This window comes from Lithobates pipiens, unplaced genomic scaffold, assembly GCF_037356315.1.
Source record: "Lithobates pipiens isolate NorthernLeopardFrog02 unplaced genomic scaffold, aLitPip1_a1.2 Scaffold_13, whole genome shotgun sequence".
Lineage (NCBI taxonomy): Eukaryota > Metazoa > Chordata > Amphibia > Anura > Ranidae > Lithobates > Lithobates pipiens.
The window spans coordinates 338,318,412-338,338,423 of record NW_027507718.1 but is presented as its reverse complement, the minus strand read 5'-3'; the positions used below and the strand labels follow the sequence as shown (position 1 = coordinate 338,338,423).

General features: G+C 38.8%; 2 protein-coding genes across 4 annotated transcripts in view; one reads left to right on the top strand and one right to left on the bottom strand.

The window, feature by feature from the left end:
* LRBA (LPS responsive beige-like anchor protein) overlaps nucleotides 1-20,012 on the top strand; it is a 939,113-nt gene that overhangs the window by 574,726 nt on the left and 344,375 nt on the right. For 2 of the 3 annotated variants that reach the window (XM_077477021.1, XM_077477022.1), the window contains exon 39: nucleotides 4,700-4,836. In XM_077477021.1, the coding sequence (XP_077333147.1) occupies nucleotides 4,700-4,836 (137 nt within the window). Of the gene's footprint in view, nucleotides 1-4,699; nucleotides 4,837-12,214; nucleotides 12,837-20,012 lie in introns of those variants that run through there. The other variant, XM_077477024.1, reaches the window with a different exon arrangement.
* MAB21L2 (mab-21 like 2) lies at nucleotides 6,800-10,022 on the bottom strand. The gene is made up of 2 exons (XM_077477025.1): nucleotides 7,390-10,022; nucleotides 6,800-7,027 (listed from the first exon to the last, which is right to left on the bottom strand). Exon 1 carries the CDS (start codon nucleotides 9,213-9,215, stop codon nucleotides 8,136-8,138), a length of 1,080 nt encoding a protein of 359 aa, XP_077333151.1. The 5' UTR covers nucleotides 9,216-10,022; the 3' UTR covers nucleotides 6,800-7,027; nucleotides 7,390-8,135.

The following is a 20,012-nucleotide window of genomic DNA, read 5'->3' as shown; positions in this document are numbered from 1 at the left end:
TGCTGTGTTTATGGTTCTTTCCAGATAACAATGTTCTTTCAGCCATCTTACATGACACTTAACACTGTTAGATTTCCACTCACCTTGACCATTCCTGAACTCCAAGGCTTTTTGTGTCAGACATCAGTGATTTTGCTCTCCAAGCTGCTGACTAGTTCTTGGATCCTGTTTAAGAACATGCTGACACCCTTTCCTGATTTTTTTTTTTTTTTTTTTAAACAAGATGTGGCTGTCCACTTTCACCTTCAGGCAGTGTTGAACAGAAGGTCATGGGAGAACAGCAACTAAAGGAGGTTATGTTCATTTCACAATGCCCAAGACTGCAACAACTTTACATACAGACCTGGATTTCTGTACCCTATAATGTCATTCTGAACACTCCAGTTCTCCAACCATAGGAAAATTTATATTAATTTTAACTGTTAGTATTAGTGCTACAAATAAAAGGAAAGAATGCCACACTTGACACCTTTAAAAATCAAATAGAAGCATATGTCTGAATTGAAATGCAGTGTGCATTGATATCAAATTTCTACAGTGCAGTGTGTGTATATGTGTGAATGTGTGTGTATATACACACACACTCTGCAGATTTGCATTTGCATTTCTCTAAAGGGCTTATTTCATATGTGATAAGGATGCCGAATCCAGTATACATAACAACCAGGCAGATTTAACTTTACCGCAGCAGTGCCATGACTCGTCATACTAGTTACTGCAAGCTGCTACCTTGCTATGTGCTTTCTTAAGTAAGCCTCCTTTAATTGCTTATCATTTTGAAAGATGCCATTTCCTACCTCTATATGAGATATATATAAAAATGTGTGTGTGTGTATATATGTGTGTATATACACACACACACACACATATACATACATGCACATGCACACACAAAAAAACTTCCGAGACACTATCCCTATCCCCATAAAAGTCAGCTTGCTTTGTCAAAAAACAGAAACTTTGATGTGGTGGGAGGAGGAGGATCGGTATGCCAGGAATATTGAAGGATCAGACTTCTGATAATCCAAGGAGGCCATTTTAGAATGTTGTGCTATTAGTTGCTCCTTGTACCAATAACTAAATGGGAATACTGCTAGGGAGGGTCTTCTGAAAGAAATAAAAGGGGTGCTGGCTGTAAAGCCTGGTACACACACTATTAGAAAATCGGACATACGATTGTTAAATTTTTTTTTTGTTACATTTTTTTTCCTGTGCCCTCGTCCCATGTTGAAAACAAGAATTCCTAAAATGGTATGAGAATGTTTGAACAGAGGACAACTTCCCTCATGCATAGCTACGTTCTATAGTCTGTGGTCATGCTTTGTTTCCAAACACGTTCAGACTTGCTCATTCGGTTTTTATAGGATGAATACTGTACTAACGAAATTAAAATTGGATATCATAATAACTAAAGTTTGCTGTACAGTATACTATTTTCTTATTCAATTTACTTTAGGTCTGGTTCACGTATGTCCGGCTGCGGTTTCAGTGTGATTTTGTTCACCGATTCAGGTGCGAGTTCAATTAAAAATCTGATAGTTCATTTTTATTTGAAGTCGTAACTGAACCAGACTGAAAAAAACATACAAGACTTTTCCTAAATGTGGACTGCATCTGGTCATATGTGAACCGGCTCCTTTTTAAAAGCCAGTTCGGTTCACATGTCATGCAAATCAAATGCAGTTCAAAACGCATCCAACTCTTGCATATATGTGCACTGAGCCTTAAGCCGGGTACACACTACAGATTTTTTCCATGCAACCTGCTTGGGTTGCACAAAAAAAAAAAAAAACTGACTGCTCCAGTTGGAGCCACAGTACTAATCTTTTCTAGGTTAGTTGATCTCTCCCGCTGAGCTGTTGTGCTCTGACAAGGCGACAACCCCCACAAGAACACTCCGATCAGCGCACTCTGCCAATTGGCTGAGATTGCTGATCAGGAGTCACACAGCTGCTGGTTTGCCAGCATGCACGTCCAACAGAAGCAGGCCGAAAAGGCCAGTGTCCCATCATATAAGGTCCCCCATCGGATAGTGTCCGTTGTGTACTGCGCATGCGCAGTACACAGCAACACAGATTCCGAAAATAGCCGAGGATAAACGGCGCCTGCGCCGTGAGTCCAGGTTCTATCCCTACCATCCAAGTGGACATAGAGTAGGAATATAAAAGAGCCGAGCGCAGCGAGGCCAAGCCCGAAACATGGCGAGCGAAGCTTGCCCGCGAGGGGCCCTCTAATTTTCACAACCCTATGTCTGCTTGGATGGTGGGGCTACCACCTCCACTCACGGCGCAGGCACCGTTCAGCTTCGGAGATTTTCCGAAGCTTCGTCTGCTCTGTACTGCGCATGCGCAGTACGGGGCGGACACTATATGATGCCAGGACACTATCTGCCAGAACACCGGCTTCTGACAGACAGACCAACATACACACGGGCTGAATGTAGGACAGTTTTGTTTTTGTTTTTTTACCGGCTGTTGTATCCCAACATTTGGCCCATGTGTATGGGGCTTTAGATTTACCTTCAACTATGTAGTGCAAGGGCCTGCCTGATTGCATACAAATTGAAAGGGTTTAGATTTAACCTCATATTTTATGATTGTGGTAAATCTAAAGGTAAATTGTACAAGAAAATTGTATAATTTATGACCAGCCAAACAAGAACATTTTCCAACATGTTCCTTCAGAAATGTTTTGTCTAAACAGACCATATCTTGAAAGCATACTAATGAATATAAAATCAAATAAGCATAAATGTGTCTGATTTTCGAATAGTGTGTACAAGGTGTAAGAGATCGAACTTAGAGTTGATCTTTTAAATATGAATTTTATTAATATGCACTTAGATAGTTGGGGGTCAGGATCACCTGATCTCCACAACCATGGAATACTAGTATACCCAGAGAGGTGCCACAAAGATAGCAGAGCAGGGATTAAGCTGAATGTCTGAAAAGCCATCTGGTTATAGCAATAATTAATATTTTTAGTGTGTAATAATTATTTGTAATGTAAAATAATTGATTGGATTAGAAGAATCTGGAAGGTGGGTGTGGGGTGCATCCAAAAGTGATCTGACATTATCTTCCACTCATACAATGATACTGTAATAGAGGTGACAGGGGTTTAATTACATAATCCTGACAATGGCAATAGGATTAAGAGGTAATCCTCAATAATAAAGTGATGCAGCTTGGAAATGAAGTGTAAATTGTCTGCCCCCTCCCCTCCTGGACCAGGCTGCCCTCTCCCTGCTGTAATTGAATGTCGGGGAGTGATTGGAAAAATGTTATTTCGCCTCTGGATTACATGCTAATGCACAGGGTGCAAAAGAACACAGGGCTGCTTATTTCATTCATTTGTGAGGCCGAGCACTGGGAAATCAAGGCAGCTCTTGTAGCTATCTGCTGCCCATCTGCAAACACAATGTATCTGTACACAGGGAATAGAGGGCAGAGGCTGCTCTAATCTCAGCAGAGCATCTTCCTCATTGTCCAAATGGCACACATGAAGATTGATGGCAGATTAAAGACACTCACCCGTCTACCAATCGATGGAAATGACAATTCATCTGAAATTTTTTGGCAGTAATTCACCAAAATCATTACCTGGCCCGTGCTCCTCATCCCCCAGCACTATATTAATCCAGAATTTCCATGTCACTCAGACACTGAATAAAAAGATTGTTTCAATGCGGAGGTGATCACATTGAAAGTCTCCAATAGTGGATCGATGGAAGGGCGCCAGTATTGGAGGCTTTCTCTATGTAAATTGGATGGAATGGATAATGCTGCTCCTCCATAGAAAGGAGGACGCTGTAATGTGATTATTTTAATGTGAATGCGACGAGTTGGAAGGAGCCCCACATCCCTCGGGCTGTATATGTGATGCGCAGTATTCATACACATAAAGCCATGGATACAGGCCCTGGCATAATCATTCATGCAGTGCAAGCCACATTTATTCAAAGAAAATTAGTTCTGTTCTCCCTAGCTACCAATCAGATCTCAGCGCTCATTTTCTAACTTAATCGGGGAAAATGTAACATGGCTGGACATTTCTGAAGACTGGGGTGACAGTGGTACTGATGATGCAGCAACCAGTGGGCTAAAGGAAAATAGACTGTGCACTTTGCAAATGCAGTTGCACTCTGCAAGGGCATTTGCTCCAGAGTTTAGCAAATCGGACTTCCATCATCCAATTATGTGCAATGAAAAATAAAAAAATGTCATTGCACGTAATTGGGTATTCTTTCCAAAGTGACGCTTCACATAATTTACTAAGCTGTGGAGCAAATGTCATTCCAGAATGCATTTGCAAAGTGTATAGTCTATTTGCCTTTAGTAAATCCCTTTGTTTCTCTTTATAGTTGATGGTTGCTCTGGGCAACAGCTGTACGCCTGCTGCCCTTTATTACAAATGGGCCCCGAGCCATTTAATACCTTCTCTGCCCTGGCTTGGTGAGCCCATTTGGCTGTAATAAGGCAGTATGTGGCAGCACTAGGGTTGGCAGAGCTCACATTCGTGAACCGCATATGAAATGATAGATTGATGTATTTATTTCTGCATTGTGTTTGGAGCAGTGTGGCCAGTATAGAGGAACACACATGGTTACACACAAGTGTACACAGTGTTTGTATGGCTGTGTACTGTGAAATGAATGGGGGTTCTGCTCCAGGGGTCTCACACAATTATTTCTTGGCAGGTCCGGTGAGCCTGAGCACTCCTGCTCAATTAATAGCTCCCTCCATTGTGATGAAGGGTACTCTGTCCGTCACATCTTTCGAGCTTTACTTTGAGGTGGATGAAGATGATCCCAACTTTAAGAAAATCGATCCAAAGGTAAGAGAGAGGGCTGATCCTTGCCTGGCTGGCCAGGACCCTATGATAAATCACTCTGAAGCCTTGAGCACTGCTGATAACCTCCAGCAAGACTGGCAAACTCCTGTCCTAATACCATACGTGTATTATTACCATGTATCCCCTTTTATCGGAGTCCCACATGGATTGTGTGTAAACGTCAAGCAGCTCCAGGGATGTGTACATAGAAAAGGTTTGCACATGTAACATATAGAAGATTCATGTAGATGTGCATTGTCCTCATACTTCCTTCTCTGTGTCTGGACGGGCCGGATAGCGGCTGGCGCAGCTGACATTGCCCCAGGCCTCTGCTGCCTCTATCAGCATTGTAATCATACACGGTTCACTGCACACTACTCCCCACAATACAGCCTCTCCACATCGCTCACTTCTACATTGCTCCCACACTTACAATTTCTCTATAAACATCTCAATTAATCGACTGCATTTCTCATCTAATCGGCGTGCATTTATTTGAAAGCACAGCTTTATCGAGGAGTCTCTAAAACTATTTTGGCTTGGACTGTTTAAGTATAATCCACTTGTAAAAGAAGAATTAAAATGTGTGTGATATATACACACATACACATAGTTTGCAGTGTATAAGTAACACACAAATATTATTTATTCAGTAAATCAATTTCTATAAGGGTACATTGCTTGATAAAGACAGTAGCAATATAATATAAATTAAAAATAGTATGTGTATAAAACACACACATTTATTTCTAAATATTCTCTCTATCTATCTCTATCTATCTCTATCTATATATATATATATATATATATATATATATATATATATATATATATATATATATATATATACATTTGTGAACAGTTCACCACATTCTTTTCGTAAATTAACCTCTGAGTGTACCTTGCTTGATAAATAATGTGTGTGTGTGTGTGTATATATATATATATATATATATATATATATATATATATATATATATATTTATTACTCTTTATCAAGCAAGATACACTCAAATTAGTTGATTTACTGAAGGAAGAAGGTGTACTGTTTACAAATGTATTTTCATTATATATATATATATATATATATATATATATATATATATAATAAAATATTTACTAGTCTGGTTGAAAAAAGACTCAAGTCCATCCAGTTCAACCGATAAATAGGATAATGTGTGTATATATATATATGTGTATATATATATATATATATATATATATATATATATATATATATATATATATATATATATATAATGTGTGTGGTATGTATGTGTGTGTATATATATATATATATATATATATATATATATATATATATATTATAGTTTTTATCAAGCAAGGTATACTCATATCGGTTGATTTACTGAAGGAAGAAGGTGAACTGTTAAATAAAAAAAAATATATATATAAAACATGCTTTCATTTTGAAATGTTCTAATTGAACTTTTTGTTTGTTTTCGTGTACAAGTGAAAGTGTTAAGAATAGTAATGTTGCTGTCACTTGATTGGTTGCTTGAACACCGGTTCTTCTTCTTAACTCAGCTCAGTGCAACTTCACTTTGTTCCTTTAGTAAGTCAACCCCCCAATTATTGTGTCGATACAAGGCATTTGTTAGTGAAATGTAAAAATCCTATTGTAGGTCCTGTAATGAGCATGGCTTGTGTGTTGTGTTAGGGATTGTGCTAATCAGTGTAGAAGAAAACATTATGACAAGCTTTATAGGCAGCCTGCGGTGGAGATAGGATCTGAGAGATAAGATCCCTGTTTATATTCACACTTTGCTTGTTTTTACAGTCAATCAGTAGCCACCGGCTAGCAGCCTGTTTGTCATTAAACTAGACGGGTTTGACATTATAGGACAGTTCCTCTATCTCACTAAAAATATGTATCCTCGGGATATTGTGTGTGCTATAAATGAGGAGAGGAAGGTACAACAACATCGTTACAATCATATATATATTGTTTTAAATGATCAAGCTTTTATTAAAGGGTTTCTGTAAAAATGTAGTTTATAATATAATATTTGTAATAAATATCTTTGAACTTTAGTGGTGACTTTCATTACTTTTAAAATGATGGTATTTCCACGGTGGTCTAATTGATATGTTGCACTGTCTTTGCTGTACTTATTACTGTAGAATTCCAGTCCAGCTTTGTATATATTTGTATCGCTTTCAAAGCTTCGTTCTGTTTGATGAATATAATGGAGAGATAAGTAAAACGTGGTTTATTAGACTGATTTCACACACCACAAAGCACTCTGACATTCTCACACACAGGATACATTCTCTGTTCTCATTTATCAAGACAAACATCTGAAGTTATACTTGTTTTGGTTTTTTATTATTCTTTTTCTGGTTTCAATGTGTCAGCTGCTGGGCACAGGCTGACGTTGGCACTATAATACATTTAACCTTGGTAAACTTTTAAAGAAGAAAATTTGTACATATAGTTTAAATAATTTTTTGTTCACTTTGTGACAAACATTCAGGCAAAAAAAAATAATAATAATAAAAAGAAAATTGCTACATTTCATTATGAAAATGTACCTTGATTTTCTTAAGTCCGATTGCTTCTCGTGTGACTTGATTCACATTGTTTGGAAGGGGAGAGTCACCCCTCACCTCCTGTGCAAGGAAAAGTCCCTCCACGTCCCACCCCATTGAAGGGTGCTGGGGGCAGCTTGGTCCGCTCTTCTTAGGTTGTGGAAGAAATTGAGACAAAGGGATTTGTTCGGTGCTTCCAATTAGTCCTGGACAGACAATTTAAATTGGTCCGGATCTTGGGACCTTGTTAAATCACAGCAAAATATAATAAAAAATTAAAGTTGTGATCGGAGAATGGAAAGTTATATATTTTTTTTAATAGCCGCTTCAGGGAAAAGTGTCTGCGTTTCAGGTGGAGTATAAATAAAATGGGATTGATTTTGGGACAGAGGGGCTATGAAAGTCCTGCCATGCACCATATCGCTCACCCCTTTGTCACAAATTGGGTGAACATTTGGAGTCAGTCGGTAAAAAGTATTGCTAGAGTTCTTCCCCCAACCCTTGATCGCCACTTTTGTGATCTGCAAGTGCATTAAAGGTTTCTTTTTGTGTGCTATGTGTTTGCATTAAAAGTTAAGAAAAGAAGTATGGGTCGGCCCTAACATTGCAGCAGTCCTGGGACTGACATGGCACATGTAAACTTTCCCATGCAATGTCCTTTGGCCTGCACTGGAATCCAGCCTTCCAGCTGCTAATGTCTTTTGGTCTACAGTGGAATGTAGTCTTCCATGTCACTCCCAGTGACCGTCTCATAGTTTATCCAGGCTCTTGGGGTTGGTGAGGATCTCTCGGGCTAGTCTCCAGGTCTGCTTGGCCGCACTCTCCAGGGCAGAGTGAGGTTTGCCCTGGAACAGGTCCAGGTTGGGTAAGAAGTAGTGCGGACACCTGCGACACTGTAGGCAGGAGATGAGTTGGAGGAGGATACCATTGAGCCGGTCCCCTAGGCATGCCTCGTCCCAGTCGGTCTCCCTGGGGTGCTTCTCACACTCGTAGAGCAGTAGGGTCTTCATATGATAGTTGTTGAGCGGCTGTCCGGGCAGTTCCAGGTGTCTGTCCCGCAGGGTCTTGAGGATGGACAGACATTTGTTCCTGCAGCCCCCCAGCAGCAATCGGTTCTCGGCCTCGGCAAACTGGAGGACCCAGGCGTCGCTCTCAGCGGAGCTCTGCTTGCCGGTCAGGGAGTAGCACTCTTTGGAGAGCAGGTTGAAGCCCTCTGCTTTGACCTCTGCCACCCTGTTGGGGCCCGGCCAGGGGATGTGGGGCAGGGGCCACTGAGCCGCGCTACGGGGCCAGATACCGGTACATTTGAAGGCCGGGGTGATCTGCACCACATAGCGTTCCCGGATCCGCAGGCGGACCTCACTGGTGTCGGCGATCATCTTTACCACGTCCCGGTAGCTGCACTTGTCCACGGCCTGGGCCACCAAAGTCTGGAAGCGGGAGCGGATCTTCCTGGCCGAGAGGTAGCCGGAGGCCGTGATGAACTCCACCCACAGGGACATGCTCCTCTTCCGACCATCGCTCAGCTTGAGCACCGCACAGCCCGGCAGGGAGCCGTCATCCACGAAGTTGAAGACCCCCATCTGGTTGAGGTAGAGCACCACCTCGAACTCGTTGGGGGAGACCACCTCCAGGCCCTCGTAGCGGGCGTCGATCTCGGTCAGGGAACTGATGAATCTGGGCTCCTGCACCTCCACCTCCTTCAGCACATCGGCCACTACTTTGCACACCTCCCGGATGGTCTTGGCGATGGCCGCCTTCCTGGCCTGGCAGCGCTCTGTGTAGTATTTGTTCAGCTGATAGACCAGCTTGGCCTGGGCGGCGATCATGTTGGGGCACAGGTCCGGGCTGTACACCGGGGGATCGCAGTACGTTGAGGGATCCAATGCTTTTCTACGTGCTAATCAGAGCCTGTCGGCAGCACTGCTCAGAGTGATGCCAATGGTCGGGGGCACAGGGGCTGGTGGCCTCAGGACAAGTGTGGCCAAAGTGTTCATGGAGGAGAATGAGAGCTGCCCACCAGGCACTCAACTTAAAGTCGCATGGTCAGTCTATAGGGGTGATGATGAGCTTTCCTCCTCTTCTTCTTGTTGGAGGCGTAGCCCGCTGGTGGTTGTGTTTAGAGCAGGGCCAATCCTTGGTGAAGTTGGCGCAGATGGTGATGATGGGTGTCCTGAGGAAGGTCAGGGTGGCACAGGATGGTGAAGAAGAAGTTTGCAGTGTGCCCGCCTGGATCCTGCTAAGCGTTGTCTCAGGGCTATTGCACGAGTTGCCTAGTTTTATGAATGGTCCCAAGGCCCTGGAGGAGGAGGGGGGCGGGCCCTTCTACCTTCCATAGAACGCTTAGCTGTCAGCGCCTCAGCCAATCAGCGGCCACAGCGAGCAGCCCTCTACTAGCAGTGCACGAACTGCACCTACACTGGAAGATGTATGACCAACAAACAGCCGGAGAGCCCCTCTGAGCCCGGGACAATGCCACCACTACGGGTACCCTCCTTGTCTTCACCGATCACCACAACGACTGCTACATGGCGGAGCTGACCTGCCTCTAACTCCAATGGATGTGGAGAGTGATTGTGTCATGTGTAGAGGGGTCTAGGCTCCGTGTCAGCTGGGGAGGTGGTGGGCTTTGCAGGGACTGCGATGTGTACTGACACCCAGAAGACTGGCAGCTCTGCTGTGCTAGGATTCCTCTGCCGGAGAGGCGAGGGGGGCCGCCTGCTTCTAGCAAGGGGTTAACACGTGACAACCATTCTCCCTTCTTATTAAACATCTGTTTTCATTTCACATCAGTCTGATCAGCAGAAAATACAAAACTTTATTGTAGAAAACAAATACAGAAACATTTACTTTAGGTCACCACAATTTCTTCCAAGTGCTTCTTGCTTTGTTACCACTTTATGCAAATCCCTTTAATATTTATCATCTCTATTTACACTGAGCTGTGTTGTGTGTATGTTATCATTGCTTTACTATGACTTCTGTATAGAACTATGGAAGAAGGTTAAATGGTGAAATATAGCATTTTCTTCTTTATCTTACACTATAGAAATAGGATTTATCGGTGCTAAATATTCAGAAACTTGGCTACATATATCGACATGTACACATAGATTGTGTGTATAATAATTATATATATATATATAACTATTACATATTATAATCTTATTTTTTATATATATCGTTATATATATATATATATAAATCTTTATTTTTTTCTATGTACTCTAAAGTTTGTGTATTGTAAAGAACACACATATATTATATCATATTTTCTATGACTTATGCAATGCATTATACGTTTGTGTATTGTATAGATCACGTTGTTGGGGGGGGATATATATATATATTATACACACACACACATACATTTTCTTTGAAGTCTACAATACCATTTATATTTATGTATTGTATAGTTTTAACCTGTGTGTTGATCGTTATTATTATTCTTGTATTTCTGAGGCGGTTTCTTTACTATAAAAAAAGGGAATGCATTATTTTTGTATCATGAAATATCTACCTGTCTGACGACTTTGTGAGTCTCCATTTAGCCCAATGTCCGAGGGGGTCCCATAGTGGGAATGGTTTAGTTCTGATGGGCCGGTCGGTGGGGACCCTTCTCTGGATTTTGGCTTTTAAATACACCTGCTTGTTACTAGCATCCTCCACATCACTGATCGTTTTTCTAATTAAAATACATATATCTCCATATGTACTTTCTGTTCACATGTAGTGTCACGATATTATCAGGTTGTCAGCTGTTAATTTCCTTTAATTCCAAAAGTAATATTAAGTTACTTTAAGATTCATGATTGAAAATGGTAAGGACTATTCGCTTGTATGCGTGTATATAATACACCCCCCCCCCATATAATATAAATAAATATATATATATATATATATATATATATATATATATATATATATATATATATATATATATATATATATATATATATATATATATATATATCTCACACCATACACTAATAGAACGATTCCACTAATATGTGCATGTAGATTCGTGTGTATATACTTAACATACACAAACCTACATGCATATATTAGTGGGATCGGGTGGGTATAGTTCTATTAGTGTATGGTGTGATATATATATATATATATATATATATATATATATATATATATATATATATACACACACACACACACAAACCTACATGCATATAATAGTTGGGTCGGGTGGGTGTCGTTTATTATATTATGGTGTGAGCATTTTGTTGAAGTTGGTAGGTGTGTGTCATGGAGCTGACATGTCACTAACAATCCTGTAGGTGTATTATTGGCAATTAGAGGTGATATGCGGCCAGTGTATTCTCTTTAGCAGTAGTAATGTAGTGATGGTAGAGAGGGGGGATGTTGTATATACAGCGAAGTGACGTCTTCTATCCAGAATTCAGGTGTCAGTAGAATGCGCAGGCACATCTCTGAGTTAAGTGATGATGGATAGGAGTACCTCACTGTACAGCGCCGCAATGCCTATTTTCAAGGTGCAGCCAACCTGCCAGAGATCTCTATTACTGCAGAGCCCTTTTTTAAATTGTCCTTGGGATGGATGGATGGACTGGCATTGCACACTGTGCTCGGATCCTGGTCGGCTGACATGTGGGCGGGGCTGTGAGCTGTCATGGGGAGCCGGCTGTGTGCGTGTCGCCGCGTCCCGTGTAGTCTGATGTGCGGCGGCATCCTCACCATCCTCATCTTCTGCTATACTTTACTTCCTCTTCTCTAGATAGATTTTATCCAACTTTCCTCTCGGAACTTTTTTTTTTTTTCTCAGAACAATTTGTTTTTATTTTGTGTAGCTTTTTTTTTTTTAAATGTATAAATCATAGAAGGTGTCTAATGATTGTGGTCCAGCATACAGGAATGAAGAACCTTTTTATTCCCCTCTCTGTGTCATCAGGTTATTTTGTATCTGACATTTCCCGCTGTACTTGATGACAAAACCTAATTTAAAGCGGAGATCCGCAGTCCTGGGCATCAATCGGCTACACCTGGAAGAATAGGGAGCTGCAGCTTTGGGTAGTGATATCGATCGATGTAGATCAATAAAAAAATGTTTCAAATGTATTTAATATATAGGGAAAGAATAGCGAATCTTCAGCATTTCCATCTTTAAATATAATGGAGACATCATTTTGTTTTTTTATTAATAAGTCACCAAGACGTGCTTCCATTTATAGAAAAGCTCCGTGCCCTTTGCCTGTCATTTCCATACATTCCTGCACTGCTGATGAAGCTTGAATTGCTGCCGGGAATGGATGGACTTATGGAATAGAGAAGTTGTTTTTTTTTCTCCAGCAATAGAGCTGAGCTAACGGATTTTAGAAATATCTTAGAATGACAGTTTTAATCCAGATCACAATGCTAGGAAAATGTGCCTGCCTCTTTGTTGGTTTACAGAACTGGGAATTTTTCATATGCAAGTGAGTTCCTACTTGTAAAATACTACTAGGTGGTGTAAGCCTTGCTTTACTTGTTTTAATATGCTGCTTTATCAATTCCAACCTGTTAGTTGCTATTTTGTTTTATTCATATATCATTGAAATGTAATGTACTGATTTTTTTTAAATTGCTTTATGTATGTATGTCTGTACAGTATGTGTTTGTGTATATGTGTAAAATCTGTTTATGTATGTGTGTGTATATATATATATATATATATATATATATATATATATATATATATATATATATATATTAAAAAAACACACCTGTATATGTAAACATGTGCAGCAGTGTGTATATTATTTATTATTATTATACAGTTTTTATATAGCACCAACAGTTTGCTCAGCGCTTTACAACATGAGGGCAGACATTACAGTTACATTACAATTTGGTACAAGAGGAATCAGAGGGCCCTGCTCGTTAGAGCTTACAATCTAAAAATGTAAATAAAGATTCTTTTTCCCCCACACGTAAGTAGCACATGCAACACAGTGTGTGTATGTGTGTGTGTATATATATATATATATATATATATATATATATATATATGCATTTGGAGTTTTTATTTTTTATAGAAACTATGCAGTCATGAATATACTAGACCCGTTAGTCTTTTCAGTAGCAGAAACTCCCATTTCTCTGTGAATTTACAGTCTTTCATATACATCCTAGTTATTAAAAAGAAATGTATTATGCACCCATAAGCAGTGTGTTTATTTGTATGCTGCCTTATACACAGCATTGGTACATAATCTTACTTCATTTTAGCATTAGGATATTTTAATTAAATTCTTAGTGTTTTTATTTTTTTACACAAATGTTAGTTTATGATTTTATTTCTATTCTATATACATATTCATAAATTATATTGAAATTATATAAATAAAACCACAATATAGCAAAAAAAAAAAAAAAAAAAAAACGCAGAACATGCTGTTCTAAGATAATTCACCCATATTTATCCGTTTCTACATTTCCTTTCTATTTGATTATTCTTTTGTAAATTGCCTCTATACACTAACATCTACATTTTGTTTTTACCAGATCTTTCTATGTTTTTCAAAAATCATATAAATAAATTAAGCAAATACTGCAATGTCTTAACCTGCTTTTTATTGCTGTGAGTTTTTTTCTTTTTGTGCATTCACTTAAATTAGTGATGCTTCCAAATTGTCAAATCATTTTAAGATCCTAGTGTATCAATTTAGTTTATTTTTTTAGGAAAGGTGTAACTGTTGGAAGCTAGAATTGGTCTAAATGTAGCTAGGTTATTTGCTTTGCTCTCATATAACGAAGTGTATACTTTTATACCTTAATGTTGAGGTGTGTCTGAGATCTTGGGTTCTCTAAGTAATTTAATAACGTTGTGATGAACAGATATTTTCAGCTAGTATTCATGTTGTGCACAAGACCCCATGCATGTGCTGGTTTCTCACTGAGGTAAAGCTGTTCCCTTAGTTAATTGCCCATGAAATACATTGGTGCTTTTGTTTATGCCAAGGCCCCTCCTAGCACCAAACTGCCTACTTTTCTGTTTGTTTTGTTGTTTTTCTTCGCCTTTTAATACTACTGTTTCCTATAGAAATCTTTTAGGAAGACTTTGTTGTTCTATGGTCATATTGTGTTTAAAGAAAAAAAGCCTATAGCAAAGGAAGACAAAATGTTTACAATATCCAGGACAGTGTTTTTTTCCTTCAAAAACAAATTACAACAAAGGTGGGAGAATTTAAAAGAATCTGAATACATCTATAGTTGTGTTAAATTTTGTTAGTGGTGTATATGTACAGCTTTATTATTATTAATTAGAAGTAATCATATCTGCATGTGTTAATGTTCTGTGTGAAAGTCCTTTTTTTCAGTGTTTGCATTTTAAAAATAAATGTACAAGGCTAATTTAATTTTTCTTCCAACTTAAAAGTTTTATTCCAGGAAGAAAAAAATGAAAAAAAAAAAGCATAATTTTGTCTAGATATTGGCTTCCTGTAGTTCAGCGGCACACTGACTGCGGAAGGAAGGGTCAGCAAGGGGGAAATGCAGGGAAGACTTCATAAGTTTGTCGCTGCTCCTTCATTGTCCAATTTGAGACAGAAGAGTGCTCTAGGTAGTTCTGTATTGCCTAGCTGCAGATGGGTTTGCACAGAGGCACTTGACCTGGGTGTACTGCCTGGCCGGGGTGTCTAGATTACAAAGCAGACTGAACAAAATTACAAATTCTTTGGCAAGTAAAACCATTCTCAATATGTAATTAAGCTGTGCATTTAGCTTTTTTGCTAATTTTATTGTTTTGGATACATGTAGCCACTGGAGTGGGAAGCAACAAATCTGAAGGTTATATGTTGCAAAATAAAATTGGGTAGACACATCAGTAATTTCTCAAAAGGTATTTCACTGAAAATACCTGACATTTACCCTTTGCGGCCTGGGCTATGCATACAGGTTTGGACTGCACAGTTTAAAGCAACTAAAGTAAGTCGGCCCTTGGAATCGTATTGCCATAGAAAGTCTAAACATTTAATATTCTCCACCGACTGTGACTGCTTTTTTATTTCTTGTGTTTACTAGGGGAAGCACAAGTGCTCGTGCCTCAGAGTTCCCCCTTTAAAAAAAATCACTTATTCCCCCCCCCCCCCCGCTACCAAAATGCTATTAAGTGTGGATTTTCTCCCATAGGCCTTTGCATATTCTGATCAGGCAATTGCACATGAGGAACAGAGAGGCTCTGGGTCATTCATTCAGTCTGTCATTATGCTGCCTCTCCTCTGCTTTGTTACAGCACTAAGCAGACATAAAGCAAAGCGCATGCAAGCCATGTATACAGCCTCTCTGTATGTTACCCAGATTCTGTTCTGCTCAGATGTGTAACTAAGGAAAGGAGAAGCAGTGTACTGATACAGGGGCTGAATGAGTGGCCCTCATCTGCCTTGCTATGATCCAGTTTACCCTTAAAAAAAAAAAAAGTACTGCAATTGGGGGGTGTGGGGGGGGGGGGTGGGGTGTGGGGCGGCTAATTACTAATGTCCTGAATTCTGAGACAGTCTAGGTAAAGAAAGGAACCTAACTAATTTTCATAACTCCACCGCAAGAAATAGTCGATCAGAGGAAATACTGCTGGCACCGTATCCCTTGTATATACTAAAGAACAGGATGAATGCTCAAAAGAGCTGGGATTTTTAGGCTGCCAATAACAAAATCTACAACATGAGATAAAATTTACGTCATTTTTATTTATTCAAAATAAAAAAATCCAAAATTAAGTAAAATTTAATAAAATAATTTTTTGAATTGGGTATCCACAGTATAGTTGTTTACTGATTCGATGGCAAACAACTATATTGTGGATACCTAATTAAATTATTTTGATCAAATTCTACTTATTTTTGATGTTTTATATGAATTTAGATAAAATGTACATATTTTTTTTATGTTGTAGATTGTGCTATTGGCACCTTAAAAATCCCAGCTCTCTTGAGCATTCATCCTGTTCTTTAATTTTGTTAACTCTATTAATACGAATGCATCACTTGTTTATTATCTTCCTTATATCAATAGGGACAGTTGGTGCGTTGTTGGGTGAGACATTAATCAAAACATTTCTGGGTCAAAAACAAATAAAATAATAAGACTAAAGCAGTGGGAATGCTGCCTAAGGCTGAGGATACAATACACAGTTTTCTTGTTAAAGTATCTTTAGTTTTACCTTCTGTGTAGTGCAAGGGCCTGTCTGATTGCATACAGATTGGAAGTGTTTAGGTTTGACCTTACATTATATGGTTTTAGTAAATCTAAAGGAAAATTGTACAAGAAAGTTGTATAATATATGGCTAGCCTTGGGAAGCATTCAGTCTAAAATGCCCTGTTGTCAGACTGGTTACCTGAAAAGCATTTTTTTGTCTCGACGGCTCGCTGAAGATATTCGACTTCACATAGCTGTTAATTTATTTATTTTTTTACCTTTTGTTATTCTGATGAATGATTATACATTTATGAATACAGTTGGCATAGCTTAAAAAAATATAAGTAGGCAAAGTCAAACATCCAGAGGAATCTTCTGTCTTCTGGATTTTGCTAATTTTTAACATCCTAAGGCTATGTGAAAACCAATGTATTTCCTTTTATAAAATTCTGTGTCCAGTTCACCAAGGTGTTTGGATCAGAGAATGAATATTGGAATATGTTATGCTTGTTATGTAGGGGTTTTTACGTGGTTGTTTACTGGAATGTATGGTAGAACGTTTCTATCTATAGATGAATGCATTTCTGAGGGGCGGCTGTTTTTTTTTTTTTTTTTTTCTTCTCTTTGCAAATATCCAGGTTTCTCAGTGTTGTGCTTTCACACCTCTGTAACTAATGCATGTGTCATGTGCCAGCAAATGAATAGAATGCTGCTTAGGAATTACACAGGTGGCAGGAGAAGGGCTTTTCATGTGACATACACAAATCCAGGGAAGCCAAATAGCGGGTGTTCACAGCACAATTACAACAGCTTTTTTTTTTTCCTTGGGAAACCTGCCTCCTTTTTTAGTAGCTTGCATGTTAAAATCATAAAGCATCTTTCATATAGTAGCAGTATGACAGATATCATTTTTTTAGTGATGAAGAGAGAATGGGAGCCGTCTCCTAAGTTAAAGTCAGGATGTAAACCAGCTGTGTAGGCCTAAAGGTATCTAGGGCCCGCCAATCTGTTTCTCTTCTATTTTGTTCATTCTATCTCCTTTTATTATCTCTGGATCCTAAGGAGCCTTTCTGATTTTCTGCCTGGTTTTGTCTGCTCTTGAGTCCTGGTTTGGTGGGATGACATTACTTCTGCATAGAGTGAAAGAACTTTGATCTATAGCTCTGGCTGCTTTCACATGATTTGCTCCCTGGGTCTGGATACTTTCCATGCCCTTTCACTTCACTATCAGATAGGCACAGAGAATGACTTAAGGTGCTACCAGATATATAGTTAATCATTGTATCAGAGATGTATAGAGAGCCATCATTACTTGACTTACTTCTTCCAGACTGCTGCTAATCACTTTTTCTTTTGTGAAACTGCTTTATTCCCCTGTTTGTAGAACCCTTTGTTAGGGCTTTGGTTCATGCAATTCGGTATAAAAACCTGTCCTAATTTTACACTGTATGAACCTGTCAGAGAGCAAGAAAACTTATGATAACCTCTCATTTTTTTATCTCAAAGTGCACGCAAGTTATTGATTTGCGCATGTTCAGCATGCTGTGTACATATGTTGGACATGCCAACTTAAACAATTCAAGATTTCTACACTTTTTTTTGAGCTGCCATGATTTCTTTTTTTTTCTTTTTTTTATTAAAGTAACGGTTATTTTATTATTTTGTTTTTGACTACTCTAATGAGAGCCAGTTACAAATAAACATTGCTTTTAACATGAATCTTCACTCTTCCGTTTGATATAATAATACAGTGTTACTTATTAACCACTTGCTTACTGGGCACCTAAACCCCCCTCCTGCCCAGACCAAATGATTTCTAAAAAGTAATTGTTTAGCAGCATTTATATTTCATAAATGTAATGTTGAGGTACAGTAGATAAATTGAAAGTGCATAAAAAAGCAATATATAGCAGTTAGATGCAATGGCTGCATTAGTTTTCTTTACATATGTGTACTGCAGTTTAGTATGTAGTAAATGTGTAGTGCAATTTAGTCAAATTAAATTCATGGTCCATATATTACAACATTATAATTATTGTAAACACCTTAATTTTCTTCTTTTGTAAGTCATTTATGTGATCTTTCTCCAAACAATGTGTAATAAGTGGGCAGCCCACTTCCCTAGCCTGTGACGTGTCCTGCACACGTCACTGCATTGTTTTCCTTTCCTTTTGTTCTCGTGCACACAGAGCTGGTTGACGTTCTGGCGGGAAATAAACGTTATAAAAAAAAAGTTCTCAATTTAAAAAAAAAAGCTCAAAAAAAGCCATATAAAGCAATAGTTGCTTTGATTTATGGACAAACATTGTTTCATTTTTTTTTTTTTTTTTTTTAAATTATCTGCGTGATCCTATGTCACACCCCTGCACATCATGTAGAGTGGCTCAGTGGTTGTGATTGACAGCAGTGCACATCCTCTTTGCTCCCTTGTTTATCCGTCCCCCGTGCTGGTCATGTGACAAATAGGAAATGTCTGCTGTCAGTCATGGTCAGGACTGTCATGTGGGATGGATAGCAGTGGAAAAAGGAGAAAAATCAGATGCTTTGATCTGAAACTGGAGCATGCACAGACAGAGTGGCAACTCTAAAGTGTGTGGATATGTCTGAATAGCGTTGCCACTTAGAGTAAGGAATTATGATGAACTGCAGGGGCCACCAAGTATTTAGTAAACAGGATTACACATTTAAAGAAACCATCAGCAGACATGGTGAGAGAAAATATTTTTGGAACTTTAGATTAAATTTACATTTTTGGGTTTACTGACATTCAAGAAGCCTGAAACTGACTTCCTGTCCTATTGTGATGACACTCAATACCATGGAGGAGCGGTGTTGTCACCCCAGATTGCTCGCTCCTGATTTGGAGTTTAGAGGTGAACTGGGCTGGACGTTTTTTTTTTTGCAATGCAATTTCAAAAATACCTTTTTTTATTTTTTTTTTTTATTTTTTTTTTCCCTAACCTTAAAAAAAAATAGCACACACTATTGTGCCATACAAATGACACATGCTGAAGACAAATGTATGCCCTTATAAAAATATCCCTCCAGGTTTATGAAAATCCCCTATAGTTTGGATTGTCATTTAAAAACTGAAAACTGTTGTTAGGAGTTACTGCCCACTGTTACTGAGTGTGCTGTGATGTTAAAGCAGATTGTATTATGATATTAATATAAAACACTGTAATTTGATTGTTTTTACTTCCCGTTTGATCGAGCAGCTTGATAACCATTAATGTTTTATGTCTGGAACAAGTGCTAATATGCTTTGCAAGATATTTTATAACTTTAGACACTCATTGTAAAAGTGTCAAGGGGATATTTAATCATCTTGTAGAGGTAATGTTTCCTTTGCATTCCATGACTAAAAGTGTGTATTTAAAAAGGGAACCTGTCATAACTGATTTGCCTTAATAAGGAAGGGGGGTCATTGGTCATTAATAGCTTGCACATTTAGATTTTTGTTTCTTTATGCAAATAT